The following is a 14,606-nucleotide window of genomic DNA, read 5'->3' as shown; positions in this document are numbered from 1 at the left end:
CAGGGCTACAGAGAGAACCTGTCTCAAAAATATATAAAAATAAGCCTGTGCACACCTTTAATCCCAGCACTCAGGAGGCAGATAGATACAGGCCGATGTCTGTGAGTCCAAGGCCCTCCTGGTCTACATAGCAAGTTCCAGGACAGCTATGGCTGTTATACAGAGAAACCTTGTCTTGAAAAACCAAACCAAATATATGTGTGTGTGTGTGTGTGTGTGTGTGTGTGTATAACATATTATATATAATATATATAATAAAACAATCCCATTGCTGAAGCAAGGACAGTAGCATGCCATGTCATTTTCCATATGAAAAAGTTTTTCTTCTCAAGGGAAGCCCCTCGTATGTCCTCCCAGGCTTGACACACCACGCTCTCCAGTAGGGCTCACCTGGTTATCAATGCAGTGGAACTGCCAGGGCCACATCGTGTTGTACAGAAAGGGCCTCAGGTCAAACCTGTTGTCGTCAGGACTGTAGCTTTCAGCATGATATGCTGGCGTGAGGGTTGTCATCTTGTGCCTGTTCATGGAGTACTTTGAGAAAAACCGCTTCACCTTCTCAGCTACCTGGTGGGCGAGAGACACGTGGGCTTCAAGTCAGAAAGGCAGGAAAGACTCAAGGCTAAGAGGCCTGCTTTTGGGAGACATAAACGGCCACCAGGTGCCAGCACTCACTGTCCCTGCCTTTTCCTGACAACAACATGGAGACTTAACAGCTTGGCTGACACTGGCTGAGCTGCAAAACTGTAGAGTCCTGGTTCTGACAGCCCAGTGCGGTGCTCCTGGAGGCCTCCAGGTGGGTCCATGGACCCAGTGATGTTGTAGAATATTAGTTTAAGGTGTGTTACATTTGTTTCTGCTGTGGAACATTTGTTTAATGATGCAAAGATGTGTTGCATTCTTTTACATTGCATTTGTTTAACTCTGTGAAGCTGTGATACTTTGCCTGTCTAAAACACCTGATTGGTCTAATAAAGAGCTAAATGGCCAATAGCGAGACAGAAAAGAGAAATACGCGGGGCTGGCAGCCAGAGAGAATAAATAGAAGGAGAAGAACATTAAAAAAGAGGATCAAGGAGCAAGAGAACAGGAGAGGAGGACGCTAGGGGCCAGCCACACAGCCACATAGCCACACAGCCACGCAGCCACACAGCCAGCCATGGAGTAAGAGTAAAAGTGAGATATACAGAAGTAAGAAAAGGAAAAAGTCCAGAGGCAAAAGTAGATGGGATAATTTAAGTTAAAGAAAGCTGGCTAGAAATAAGCCAAGCTAAGGTCGGGCATTTATAAGTGATAATAAGCCTCTGGGTGTGATTAATTTGGGAGCTGGGTGGTGGGCCCCCCAAAAGAGCAAAAGAGTAAAAACAACCAGGTACACAGTAAGTCCTCTGGCCAGTGGAGTCTTGAGGCATTCTGAAGCCTCTGTACCACACCAGCACACCGGCATGGCTGGTCCATACTTGGGTTAACTTCGGGCAGCCAGGAATCCCAAGCTGGTGAAGATGACAGCGTAAAATGTTACTGTGTATGAAACGAGTTTATCTGTTTGGGGTCACCCATAGGTGGTTCAGCCTGATGTCACACATGGCTTTACCTGTCTTGGCGTCCAGCTGTCCTTCCACATGTTGAGCAGTTTGCAGAACATGCTGTAGGGCCCTGCCTTGGCAACCTTCCGAAGCCTGCCGAAGACGGAGAGTTCTGAGTATGTCATCCCCATGTCTTCCTGTGGGGACAGAAGTGTTTAAAGCACAGTGGGGTGCTGCTGGGAGGGGCCTCAGAGCCTCCTGCAGTCGGGGACTAAATGTCCAGGAGAGATGAGGCTCAACAAGGGTCGGGAGTGGGTGCCCAGCTGGGGTTCTCAGAACTCACTGGGTGCCAGGAGATGTAGGTTTGGAAAAATGACCAAGACCCTGCCTGCATGGGAGGTGAATGACTCTACTCCAAGGCTGCTCTGAGGGAGGGAACCTGCTGTTTCCTAGCTCGTCATCCTCACTCTGCTTCTGACCCACCCTGTCATCCCCTTCCTCAGCCCTAACCACAATGAGAAAGCTAAGTCAGAGTGTCTGAGGTCAGCAATTCCATTGGCCCGAGTGAACCAGGGTCCCATGGCAGAAAGGTTTCCTTTGGGCAGAAGGAGGCTGTGAAGGGACCCAGTGAGAAGGGGAGACACATCCACCACAACGAAGCCACCATCGTTACCTCATCTGTCTGAGACACCTGCCCGTTGGCTAAGGGCTCCAGCTCTGCAGTGGCCGGTGCTGACAGGATGCTGCAGTTAAGACACACTGAGTCAGTCACTAGGGCTGCTGATGTGCTCGTGAGCTCTGGCAGGACGTCCCTAGACAGACTGCAGTCGGGCTGGCCATGACTGGCAGGGTCATGCCTGGGCTCATGATCCTGAGGCTTCAGGACCCAAAGGACAGTGGATCAAAGTGGGTAAGGAGGTGAAGAGCGCAGGACAGGGGCCCTCCACTGCAGGAATATTAGTAGCTGTGGTCAGGAGACTGGACCGAGAGGGTATGGTGGGGTAGCTCGATATACCACAGGACATTTGGGAGGACCCCCAGCCTGTGCCTATGAGCTGCCAGGAACTCTTTGTGACAACCAAAGGGACCTCCACATATTGCCAGAGGTCCCCTGCGGACATGACTTACTGCAAGGACAGCAAGGACACAGGTTTCCTTGTGGTGGTATTGTGTTCCCCAAAATGGGCTAGCTCAGTCGGTAAAGCATGAGACTCTTAATCTCAGGGTCATGGGTTCGTGCCCCACATTGGGCGCCAGATGTAGCATGAATCTTAAAAGTTCTCATTAATAAAATCAAACCTGAGGCCAGTTATTGGGGTGAACACTGGAAGATCAGAGAGACAGAACAAGCCACAGCTAACCTCACCTGGCCAACTTCTCAGCTGATCTTGTTTCCTCAGACTGGAAGCCTCTGTGTCCTCATATCCGAATAGCTCTCAGCTGAACTGCTGCTCGAAAGCCTGAAAGCTTAACCAGCCAAAATGCATAACCAGGCCAAATGCTGCTAGTTTCTGGTCTTCATGTCTTATATATCTTTCTGTTTTTGCCACCACTCCCTGGGATTAAAGGCTCACTTCTTGGGGTTAAAGGCATGTGTCACCATGCTTGGCTGTATCCCTTTGGCCTTGAACTCGCAGAGATCCAGACAAATTTCTGCCTCTGAAATGCTAGGATTAAAGGTGTGAGTGCCACCATTTTCTAGCCTTTGTATCTAGTGGCTGTTCTGTCTCTGACCCCAGAGAAGTTTATTAGGTTGCACAATATTTTGGGGAACACAATACCACCACATTTCCTGGCACCAGTAATGATGCTGTAGTGTCCTGATAGGTTGTGGGTGTCTTCAGCAGGTGCCACCACCAGTCCCTCTGCCCTGAGATGGCAGCAGGAGAAAAGCCAGTCTAGGAGGAATTGTCACTTAAGACACTTAAAACTATGGGTGCAGGAACAGGAGTGGGTGGGGTCATGACTTCATGCTCCCAGCTGGAGGGTGGGGCATAGGAAGCTAAGGAGGATGGCCAAGTGGAGCAAGGGTGGCCTTGGTGGCCCAGGAGCTACAGGAGCACTCACATCTGCAGAGCGGGAAGCTGGAAACGCTCGGCGCAGAACTGGACAAAAGCTCTCAGGTCTGTCTTGCTGATGCCGCCTATGGGGTTGATGTCTGCACTGGAGCAGTCATACTTGGTCAAGTAGCCGAGGAGACTGCCAGGGAAAAAGGATAGTGTCCCCATGGTTTCTGGGGTACTGCTGGCTATGGGTTCCACCAGTGCTGGCCAAGGGCTCCCTTCTTCCAGGGGCCCAGAAGTCTGAAGCCCAGTATAACCCAGGCCCTGGAGGAGGCCAGCAGGTTGACTTTGGGCACACTGTGTAGACATCTATCTTGGCTCAGAATGCTTGGGTACCACCATCTGCTGACTGGGAACAGCTTGTCTAGAAGGCCAGAGACAGCTAGGTGGAGCTGAGGGACAGAGGCTTCAGAAGGGGAGACAGGAACTTGCACAAGTGCACACTCAGCCTGATATAAAGCTCTGATCTGGAGCTCTGGCTCTGTGACCTCACATAGTAAAAAGGGCCCTGAAGATGTATTGAGGACTCCAGACAAAGATGGACCAGGATTACAGGGTGGGTGTGAGAAACAGCTCTAGGTCTCCTCAAAGGGAATAAGAATTAGAGTCACGGCCAAAGGGGCCATCAGGACGCTGAAGGTGTGAGGGTACAGGGAGGGTTGGGTTGGCGGTGGGTGTAGGGCGAGCCTCCAGAGGCCTCGGCGAGGACCAACGACCTCAGCACTTTGACAGCTTAAAGCAGCTGCCCTGCAGTGACCGTGAGAACAAACAACTCAGAGCTCACACACCTCCTAACCCCGCCCACCTGCCATAGCTCTGCCACAGGCCACTGTGTTCCCTGGTGAGACCACCCACTCCTGGCCACACAGGAGTTTCTGCTGACCCAGGGGCTCCAAGCTAAACTGGCACATAGTGACGAATCTACTAGCCTCGGTGAAGTGTCTTCAGGTAGAACAGAGGGATGGTGGAACGGCAGTGGAACTCAGATTGACACCAGCAGAGGCACGGGCCCCGGAGAGGTGCTCACAACACATCCTGCTCTCCTTCTGCTTCCATGGGACAGACCACTCTCCATGGCCTCATGGACCCTGGCAGGACTCTGGCCTTCCTTCCTCTACCTCCTGCTAGCTGACATCAACCGTCAGCCATGGTTGCCTCGAGTGTCCATTGTTCTGGCCTTACTTTGATCTTCTGTTAGCAAGACCACTCCCCACCCCAACGCACCCTCACTCACCTGTGTGTCACCCGCAGGCCTGGGACAACAGTCCTCCTTCAGAAGGCATCCACCAAGTAGCTTGCCTAATGTCGGGAACCCAGGCTTGTAGGGCTCCCCTGTCCCTCCTTGACAGAGGTCCCTGGGCCTAAGCTGTGTGTACAAATGACATGACTGGTGCTGAAGTCCTGTATTCCTCCTGGGAGGTGGGGTTTCTGGCAGGTGTCAACAGAAGGTGCCTGCCAGCCTGGGTTTACCTGTACCCCAAATACTGAATGACCAGCTGCCCAGGAGGTGGCCCTTTACACCAGCTGTCAGCAGGATGTGGAACTGGATGTATCCCTTGTACCATCATTGGGAGCAGGCTTGGCAAACTGGGCCAGGGTGCTCTTCCTTACCCAACCTCACTGCCAATCTGTTTACAACTCTACACCAAGCCCCGAGTCCTCCTGGCCAGTCATCAAACACTCTCACGTAACTCACTGGGCCCAAGATGCCACAGGCCCCCATCTATCATCCTTACGGCTGTGTCTCATCATCTCTCCCAAGCTCTTCACTCACTGCTTCTCGTGGCACCAGCTGCTTTACCCAGCACTTCCTAACTGCATGAGCAGCAGCAGCTAGGTGCTGCGTGCTGCGGCAGAGGGATGGCAACCCCACTGTGCTCCTATCATCCTCTCAACCCCACCCCCACTGGTGATTCCTCTCCCTCCTTCACCAAGGAGAAAAAGAACAGCCCGGGCACAAGGGGATGGCTCTGTGGGTAAAGCATTTCCTCCACAAGGACGAGTGTTGGGGGATATTTGTACACTGTGTGAAGATACATTGCTGTGATTGGTTTAATAAAGAGCTGAATAGCCAATAGCTAGGCAGGAGGTGTAGGCAGGACTTCAGGGCAGAGAGAGGAAGCAGGAGGAGATAATCCAGGCACCAGGGAGATGCCAAGGAGACATGGAGGGAGTTGGACATACTGAATTAAAGAAAGGTAAAAAGCCACATGGTAAAACGAAGATTAGTAGAAGCAGGTTAATTTAAGTTATAAGAGCTAGTGGGACAAGCCTAAGCTAAGAGCCAAGCTTTCATAATTAAGAAGTCTCATGTCATTATTTGGGAGCTGGCTGGCAAGACAGAAAAAGACTCGCTATGGACAAGAGTCTGAGTTCAGATCCCCAGCACCCACATAAATCTGGACACAGCAGCACCATCTGTGATCCTGGCACTCCTATGGAGAGATGGAGACAGGATCCCGGGAACCTTGCAGAACAGCTAGCCTGGAGTCTACAGTAGTGAACAATGACAGCCTGCTTCAGACAAGGTAGAAGGTGAGCAGCGACACTGAAGTTGTCCTCTGACCTCCACACACATGCCATGGCACATGCTGGCTGCACGCATGCGCGCGCACATGCACAAATAAAAAAAAAACCCTGCTATCTATGGCAACACAATCCTATAATCCTAGTCTCAGAAGGCAGAGGCAGGAGGATTGCTTCCAGTTTGAGGGCAGCCTGGGTTACATAGTAAGTTTGAAGCTACCCTGTGCTTCAAAGTAAGGAGCTGTCTCAAAATCAAACCAAATGAAACCACGGAATAGGGGGTGTATGTATATGTGGGTGTATATGTGGGTGATTGGGTAGATGGATAAGTGGGTGGATGTACATATGTATGGGTGGGTGGATGGATGGATGGGTGGGTGGTAGTGTATGTATGTATGTATGTTGGGTGGATGAATGGATGGGTGGGGGTGAATGCATGTATGTTTGGGTGGGTGGATGGATAGATAGATGGTTGGGGGGGTGTACATATGTACGGTTGGGTAGGTGGATGGATGGGTGGATGGATGTATGTATGGGTGGGTGAATGGATGGGTAGATGGTTGGGTGGTCAGAGTAATGGATGGACAGATGGGTGACTCAACTTATGGATAGACAGACTGGTGAAACGACAATTGATGAATACATGATGTTTTTAAAATTCCTCAGCTAATGAGGAGCACGTGAGGACAGTTAGGAGGTGAAGTCGCTCACCGAAGGGAAGCAGGGAAACCGAGCCTGGGAAGGGGATCTACCAGTCTCCACTGCTGGGTCTGAGGTCGGGTGGATTTTACCTGGAAACAAGAGGGCCACTGGATGTTTGGGGTTTTTTGTTGTTGTTGTTGTTGTTTTTAAGATTTACTTATTATTATGCATACAGTGTTCTGCGGGCATATATGCCTACACACCAGAAGAGGGCACCAGATCTCGTTATAGATAGTCGTGAGTCACCATGTGTTTGCTGGGAATTGAACTCGGAACCTGTGGAAGAGCAGCCAGTGCTCTTAGCCTCTGAGCCATCTCTCCAGCCCCTATTGGATGTTTTTTAAGCAAGAGAAAAAGGCATTTGTCTTCAATTCACACAGAAAAGCAGCTGTCTTGTTTGGAGTGGAAAACTGTTTGCAATGAAATGACCTATGATGCATGGGACAGGAAAGGAGGAGGTGACGGGAGCCTGTGGGGCTGACAGGAGAGGAGGCAGGTCACAAATGGAAGCAGCCTGCAATGGATGAGAGTGGGTTGGGCTCGGAGCAGATAGAGGTTTCTTGGTCTGCAGTCTCTGGATATCCAGATATTACAGGGAGACTGTGTCTTGAAAGGACCAAACTTCCACCAGAGACTTATGGTGTCATCAAGGCAAGTTCCCCAGCCACACCCACCTCTCATCCACATTGGCAGATCCAAGCACAAGAAGGCCCCCTCGAGCACCCCGGGACCAGAGGCTCAGCTGAGCAAACAGGTAGGCGAGAACCATCCTTATCCGAGCCTGGATGAGGGAAGAAGGCAGTTACCCTGTGCCAGGACCCAGGAAGCAGCTGGACTATGATGCAACCCTAGCGCGGGAGCAACCAAGTCAGAACACAACACAGGATGAATCAATCTGTCCTGTGCCAGGGGCTGGGGTGGTGGTGGTGGGGAGCCTCCCATGCTCCTTCTACACCAGTCCACAGCAGGGTCACAGCAGGAGCCAGGCACTGAGGTAGCCAGGAAGATGCTCAGCAGTGTCCTCCATACTATTTACCATTTGAGAGGTGGCCAAGTACACATAGGACAAACAGAGATGGCCATTTCCCAACAGGCAAGCCCTGGGACCCTTCCTCTCCCTGTTGACACACGGCATGTAGGCTAACCAAGGTAGCCCAGGGGTGGGGCAGGGCCAGCCAGGCCAGGGCTGGATGAAATGCACAGGTAGGTCCCCACATACACCTGTGTGTGGTCATGCTCCAGCGCACAGCCTCACCAAGGCTCAGATGGGCACACACTCGGCACACACTTTCCCATGCGCTCACACTCACAGACCTGCAACCCCAAGCATGGCTGTGTGGCCAGCGTCTCTAGTGAGGCTTACAGGCGGTTAAGCCAGCACTGCCCATCACATCCCCAGGCTCCCTGTCTTTTACTGACTTTACCTCCACACCTTTGTGAGGATCAGGGCCAGGCTCAAACACCTACCTGCACATTCTGCAAGGCCAGGTTCTCCCTGCTGCTCCCTCCGTGTGCTGAAAACCGAGGGAACTTCCGGGTCACCAGGCTGAAGATGCCCAAGACGGCCTTCACGGCAGTGTCAATGCTCAGACTGATGTGGTAGCTGGAAGGGCAGGGGTGAGAGCGGTCAGCACAGGTGTGCTAAGACATGCTCTTAACTACCTTTGAAAAACATTTCTTTGGCCTGGGTATAGTGGTGCACGCCTAAAATCGCAGCACTTGGGAGACAGAGGCAGATGGATTTCTATGAGCTCCAGGTCAGCCAGAGCTACAGAGTGAGACCTATCTCAGAAAGAAAAAAAAAAAAAAAATTCACTTGGGTCTGGAAAGAAGGCTCAGCAACCTCATGGCGGCTCACAACCACCTGTTAACTCCAGTGCCAGGGGATTCGACGCACTCTTCTGGCACTCATGTGCACATGCCCACACTACATAAATAATTAAAAATAAAAATTTTCTTATCACATGTATGGGGGCGGGGCACATATTCCGTGGCAGGCGTGTGGCTATCGGAGAATAAGTTCTGGGAGTCAGTCTCTCCATCCAGCATGTGGGTGCAAGGGGCTGAATTCAGGTCATCAGACTTGGCGGCAAACACCTTTACCTACTGAGTCCTCTTGCTGACCCTCAATTATCATCCCAGAGCATGTGACTCAACCGTGGTCGGCCCAGTCATGACACTGTAAAACCAGGACTACTCGCCATCTAGTTCCAGAACTCACCACGCCAGAAAGAAATCCTGCCTAGCAACCGTCATTCCCTGCTCCCATCCGCCCCCGCTTGACAACCGCCAGTCCACTGTCTGGACTGATATATCCACTATGGATATGTCGGGCTGGGCAACTCACAGCAACAGAGTTGTGCACGTCATGACCTTTGATGCCTGGCATTTGTCACTCAGCATGACAATTCCAAGGGTCACGTATGCTTTGGAGGTACTCCACACCTTTTCACATCAGAGTAGTACTCCGGTGTGGACAGATGACATTTTGTTTAGCTACTCATCAGCCAATGGACGTTGGGGCCATTTCCTCCTCTCACTACTGTGACAAAGGTGACAACCAGGAGCGTCCTGTGGAGGTAACTGTTTGGGCTTGTAACTCCTTTGGGCATAAGCCCAGGAACAGAACCGCTGGCAGGGAGGCTTTTGGCTGTACCCAGCAATGTGACAGGCAGTGTCTTGGTTTTCTGAAGAGCCAGAATAAAAGACTATTCTAGATGAGGTGAAGTCACACCTCCTGGAAAAGTCTCCCCACACAGCCTGCAAGCTGCACCCAAAGACTGCTGGACCAGCTCGATGGTATCCCACTGACAGGAATAGGTGACCTGCAACTGCACCCAGGGGCAGGGCTGGGTGACGGATGTTTATGTGTGTACGCGTGAACTGTACAGTCTGGGCTCAAACCCACGGCAGCATTTCACTCAGCTGCCAGGTGCATACAAAGACACTGCAGCCACAGGCTTGTCACCAGCTCTGACCTTTGCCACGGTGCCAGCCTGAGCTCGGCACAGGATGGAGTCCTACCTTCCAATCTGCTGAGCCAGTTCTGTGGCCCTGCTGTGGGTCTCCTTGGAGGAGTTCTCACTGGCCATGTAGCAAGTGGTGAGCAGGCGTCCGCAGAGCTCCTGGGGATCTTGTGGGGTGTAGCTGTTCTCGTCCACCAGGCTTTGGATGTCTGTCAGCACTTGCTGATCTGGAGCCACCATGGCAGGATGAGAACCACTGTCTGTGCACAAAGTCCTGGCCTCCCTCCCAAGTGCCCATGCAGCCAGCCCACATCTTCCAAGTGGCAGCCTCCGCCCACCTCCCTGGGGCCCACGTAGGTACCAGGTACCCCTGGTCTGATCTTGAGCTCCCACACACTAGCCCCAGTCCATCCCTGGAGCCCACCTAGTTAGCCCCCAGTCTGTTCAGTTCCCACAGTCCATCTCCCATGTTCCCTTGCATCTAACTCCCATTGATCACCCCAGAGACCACCAATCTAGCCTGGTCCATTGCCCAGAGTCCTAAAAAAATGAGCAATTCCCTCTCTCAGGTGCTTGCACACTGGTCCCTGTGCTCACAGGGCTAGCTGTGCTAACACACCGATCTGTGCGTTAACACACACTAGACCAACCTATGGTCTGTGCTGGGCTAACTCTCGGCCCCTACACTGCACTAACCCACTGCCCTCTGCTGTACTAACCCAATCCACGGCTCTGCACTGCACTAACCCACTGCTCTGTGCTGTACTAACCCAATCCACTGCTCCGTGCTGCACTAACCCACTGCTCTGTGCTGTACTAACCCAATCCACGGCTCTGCACTGCACTAACCCACTGCTCCATGCTATACTAACCCAATCCACGGCTCTGCACTGCACTAACCCACTGCTCTGTGCTGTACTAACCCAATCCACTGCTCTGCACTGCACTAACCCACTGCTCTGCTCTGTACTAACCCAATCCACTGCTCTGCACTGCACTAACCCACTGCTCTGCACTGCACTAACCCACTGCCCTGTGCTGTACTAACCCACTGCTCTGTGCTGTACTAACCCACTGCTCTGTACTGTACTAACCCAATCCACGGCTCTGCACTGCACTAACCCACTGCTCTGTGCTGTACTAACCTAATCCACGGCTCTGCACTGCACTAACCCACTGCTCTGCACTGTACTAACCCACTGCTCTGTGCTGTACTAACCCAATCCATGGCTCTGCACTGTACTAACCCACTGCTCTGTGCTGTACTAACCCAATCCACGGTTCTGCACTGCACTAACCCACTGTTCTGCATTAACTGAGGTCTGTGTTGGGCTAGCCTGTGGTCTGTCCTGGGCTAACCCTCTGCTCCTGCACTACACAGGCTATTCTTAGGGCCACTGCACCCATGGTGAGATATGGACTTGACCTAGGTTGCCAGACCTCAAAGCCTATGTGTGTCGTGTGTGTGTGTGTGTGTGTGTGTGTGTGTGTGTGTGTGTGTGTCCCCAACCCCCAGGGCTGCACTGCTGACAGACAGTGGCAGGCAGACAAGGCCATATCTGCTAACTGCCCAGGAAAGGCTGTTACCCGCCTGAGTTCTGGGACCTGAATAGGACAGACAACATCTATGCCCAGCCATGAAGCCTTCCTCACCCACAGTACCCATGACCTGGGTTTGTCCTTCGCTCCCTGACTGGTTCCCAACCTGACTCTCTCCTCAGATCAATGGACATCATGTCACCTACTTCCGCTCTGCACAGCCTCGCAGACCAGGCAGCACATGGAGTAGACGACGCAGGCGCTGGCCGCACTATCCACACCGCCACTCAGGGGCAGGAAAAACCCAGCCTGGAAGGGGCCGACCAAGTACAGCGTGAACCGAGCTGCGGATAGGCTGTGCCCCACCCAATCTCCAGCCTAGCACCACCCTGTGAGCCCCACACTCCTACAGGAACATAGCTCAGCATCATCCCCGGGGTGGGCAAACGACCCACTTGTATGACAGGTTTCCTAAAGGGCAGGAGATGCCACTCTGGGTCCCATGCTGTCTTTCTGACCCTAGATGTGCACACATTGGGAGACGTAGGAGTTCCTCTGCCTTTCAACAGCTCCACAGACCACCACATGGTCTCAAAGTGGGCTTCAGCCATCGGGCCTCTGGCCAGTTCAGATACACACCCCCGAAGAAAAACATCACTAACCCGCCCTAGACTCACACACCAACCAGGAGAGCCCCTGGGGTGGGTAGGAACTAGACACCCTACCTGTTTGCTCCGTTGAAGGAAGTCCCAGAGCCAGCAGGCAGGTCCGAGGCTGCAGGAGATAAGAGTGTTGAGTCTGGAGACGCAAGCCTGGCTCACTGCACCTGTACAGTGGTCCTGCAGGGGGCCCCCAAAGGCAGGGCAGAGACACAGGCCTGAGCCTGGGCTCTTGCTGGGCCATCTGCTATCATAAGTACTTCATGTTAGTCTGGGTATTTTGGTTCTAACAAGTCTGGGGGAAACCCCAGAGATATCCCACATAAAATGGGCACACTGAAGCCTGGCTTCAGGACACAGTACAGGGAGACCACCCTAGGCAGAACCTCATCAGCCACAGTGACGCTTTTTTTGGACAGGGTCTCACTATGTAGCTCTAGCTATCTTAGAGCTCATTATGTAGCAGCCACTGCATCTTAACTCCAGTGAAGCATAGGGTCCACCCTAGGCAGATTTCGGGAATCCTTGCAGCCCTCACACCTGGCAAACGTTGGCAGCCACTGGGACGGTGGTGGCCACAAAACAACAGGATCCAGACCCAGGGGCACCTACCTTATCTCCTCCTCAGGACTGTGGTATGTCCACTCCACAGGTTCTGACACCAGTTCCAACAAGTCTTCACTGTCTGAGAGGGCAAAATCCACATTCACCCGGGGGTATGGGCTCACCCTGCTTGCCTGTTGGGGGAGGACATGAGGACACAGTGACCAGCTGCAGTTTGGAGCCTTTATGGGTGAGGAACAGGGCTCTAGCAGCCATGGGAGACACAGACAAGCCCATGGGGAAACAGGATGGACTGATCGAAGTTGACAGGTGCTGACAAGGGCTTGAAAGGGCAGAGAAGTTACAGACTTTTCCCAGTACTGCGGGAATGGGAGGGGGAACAGCCACTCAGGCAAGCAGTCTGATAACTCTTCAGCAGCCTGAGCATGAGGGCCCCATGCAAGCCGGAGGACTTATTCCTGGACAGATACACCCAGGAGAAAGGAACCCATGCTCACTCAAAACTCTGGAGGCGGGGTGGGCACCCAGTGGTATGGCCACTGGGTGGAGTATTACTGTACCCTGAAACAGAGCAGAATCCCATTATGCTTCCACATGGTGGACCCCAAGGATGCTATACGTAGCAAGAGGAGCCGGGCTCACAACAGCAGCCACTGTTCAGCACCATCTCTGGCCCCATAGCCTTGGTCAAGCCCACAGCATACTGCGCTACTAGCAGGGCCTGGCTCACCACTCAGGCTGGTGTTTCCCAGGGCACTTACCTCCAGGTTCCGAGATGAGATCTCTGCCCTGTAGCTCCGGACGTCCTCCAGGTCCAGGGTGGCAGTGAGGACCTCCTGGATGGGGAAACGGAGAGAAAGCACAGGACTGCTGTCCCACGTGGATGGGTCGGATGTTTCACAGCAGGGGCTGGGCATCTTCTGCCCCTAGCAGGGTGAATGGCACCACTACCCTCTTGAACATTTTCTCCTCTTAAAAAAAGTACTCTAAATTATGAGTATGTGTGTGTCCTGAGTGTTATGTGCAGGTGAGTGCAGTTTCTGTAGAGGCCAGGAGAGGGCACTGTTGTTCTAGTGCTGGAATGAAAGGCAGTTGGGAGCTGCCCGACATCAATGCTGTGACCTGAACTATCCCTCCTGCTGCGTCTCTGTCTGGTTGACACCGGAACCTCAGCTACATTTAGACATTCCCCAGGGACACACCAGTTACAGCAGGGTACATAACTCTGTCAGTAACAGGGACGGGGAAGTTTTAGGAAATATACTTTTTTTTACCTAAAAGACACACGGAAAACAACGACTCCTCCAATTCTGAACATAGTGACTTATAGATGGGATGGCTGGACCCACTGGAGCCATCCTGAGACCAGAAAATCAAGCCAACACAGAGGAAGGCAAAGGGGGAGAACAGAGTGGGGAGTAACATGGCAGTCCACACCTGCGTCTTCTAGGCATTGAGCATGCAGCTCACCAGGGTGGATCAGTACATCTGTGCGGGGCTGTCCTCTGCCTTCCTGTCTCTTCTCCGTGTCCTCACACCCCTCTGCCAAAGGATTGTGATGACACTTCCACCCTGTCCCTCGCCTGGCTGGCCTCATAAAGCCCCTCCCCACGAGAAGTAAGGGGTTTTCTCTGTGCTTCCGATCACTCAGAGCCCAAGCGGGATGTGATGGTTAACACTGATTGTCAGCTCGATGCAATTTAGAATTACCAAGGAAACAAATCTCTGGGTATGTTTGTGAGGGAGTGTCTGAATGTGGGTAGCACCAGCCTGTGGACTGGGGTCCCAGATTGAATAGAAAGTAGAAAGTGCTGAGCAACAGCCTTCATCTCTATGCTTCCGACTGTGGATGTGATGTGACCGGCTGGCTCACACTCAGACTGCCGCACCTTCCCACCATGATGGCCTGCTAGCCTCAAACTGTGAGCCAAAGTAAACTCTTCCTCCCGAAAGAACTCCTGTCAGGTATTGACACATTAGAGAGAAAAGTGACTAATGTAGGTATGCCCCCCACCCCCAACATGTGCGGTCCAAGCCATGGGGGAACTGACAGATCTTGGA

At 52.6% G+C, this 14,606-nt stretch overlaps 1 protein-coding gene across 5 annotated transcripts in view; it reads right to left on the bottom strand.

The window, feature by feature from the left end:
- The window catches only part of Nadsyn1 (NAD synthetase 1), a 30,689-nt gene that overhangs the window by 1,914 nt on the left and 14,169 nt on the right, over positions 1–14,606 (bottom strand). For 3 of the 5 annotated variants that reach the window (XM_052761505.1, XM_052761504.1, XM_052761508.1), the window contains 11 exons: positions 13,307–13,381; positions 12,594–12,718; positions 12,048–12,096; positions 11,529–11,631; positions 9,842–10,010; positions 8,285–8,420; positions 7,492–7,598; positions 3,594–3,725; positions 2,200–2,269; positions 1,595–1,723; positions 391–567 (listed from right to left, as the gene is read on the bottom strand). In XM_052761505.1, the coding sequence (XP_052617465.1) occupies positions 391–567; positions 1,595–1,723; positions 2,200–2,269; positions 3,594–3,725; positions 7,492–7,598; positions 8,285–8,420; positions 9,842–10,010; positions 11,529–11,631; positions 12,048–12,096; positions 12,594–12,718; positions 13,307–13,381 (1,272 nt within the window). Of the gene's footprint in view, positions 1–390; positions 568–1,594; positions 1,724–2,199; positions 2,270–2,892; positions 3,397–3,593; positions 3,726–7,491; positions 7,599–8,284; positions 8,421–9,841; positions 10,011–11,528; positions 11,632–12,047; positions 12,097–12,593; positions 12,719–13,306; positions 13,382–14,606 lie in introns of those variants that run through there. The other 2 variants (XM_052761507.1, XR_008222985.1) reach the window with 2 other exon arrangements.

This window comes from Peromyscus californicus, unplaced genomic scaffold (genome assembly GCF_007827085.1).
Source record: "Peromyscus californicus insignis strain IS unplaced genomic scaffold, ASM782708v3 Scaffold_4__1_contigs__length_199733344, whole genome shotgun sequence".
Classification (NCBI taxonomy): Eukaryota; Metazoa; Chordata; class Mammalia; order Rodentia; family Cricetidae; genus Peromyscus; species Peromyscus californicus.
This window is presented reverse-complemented; position numbering and strand designations above follow the sequence as displayed.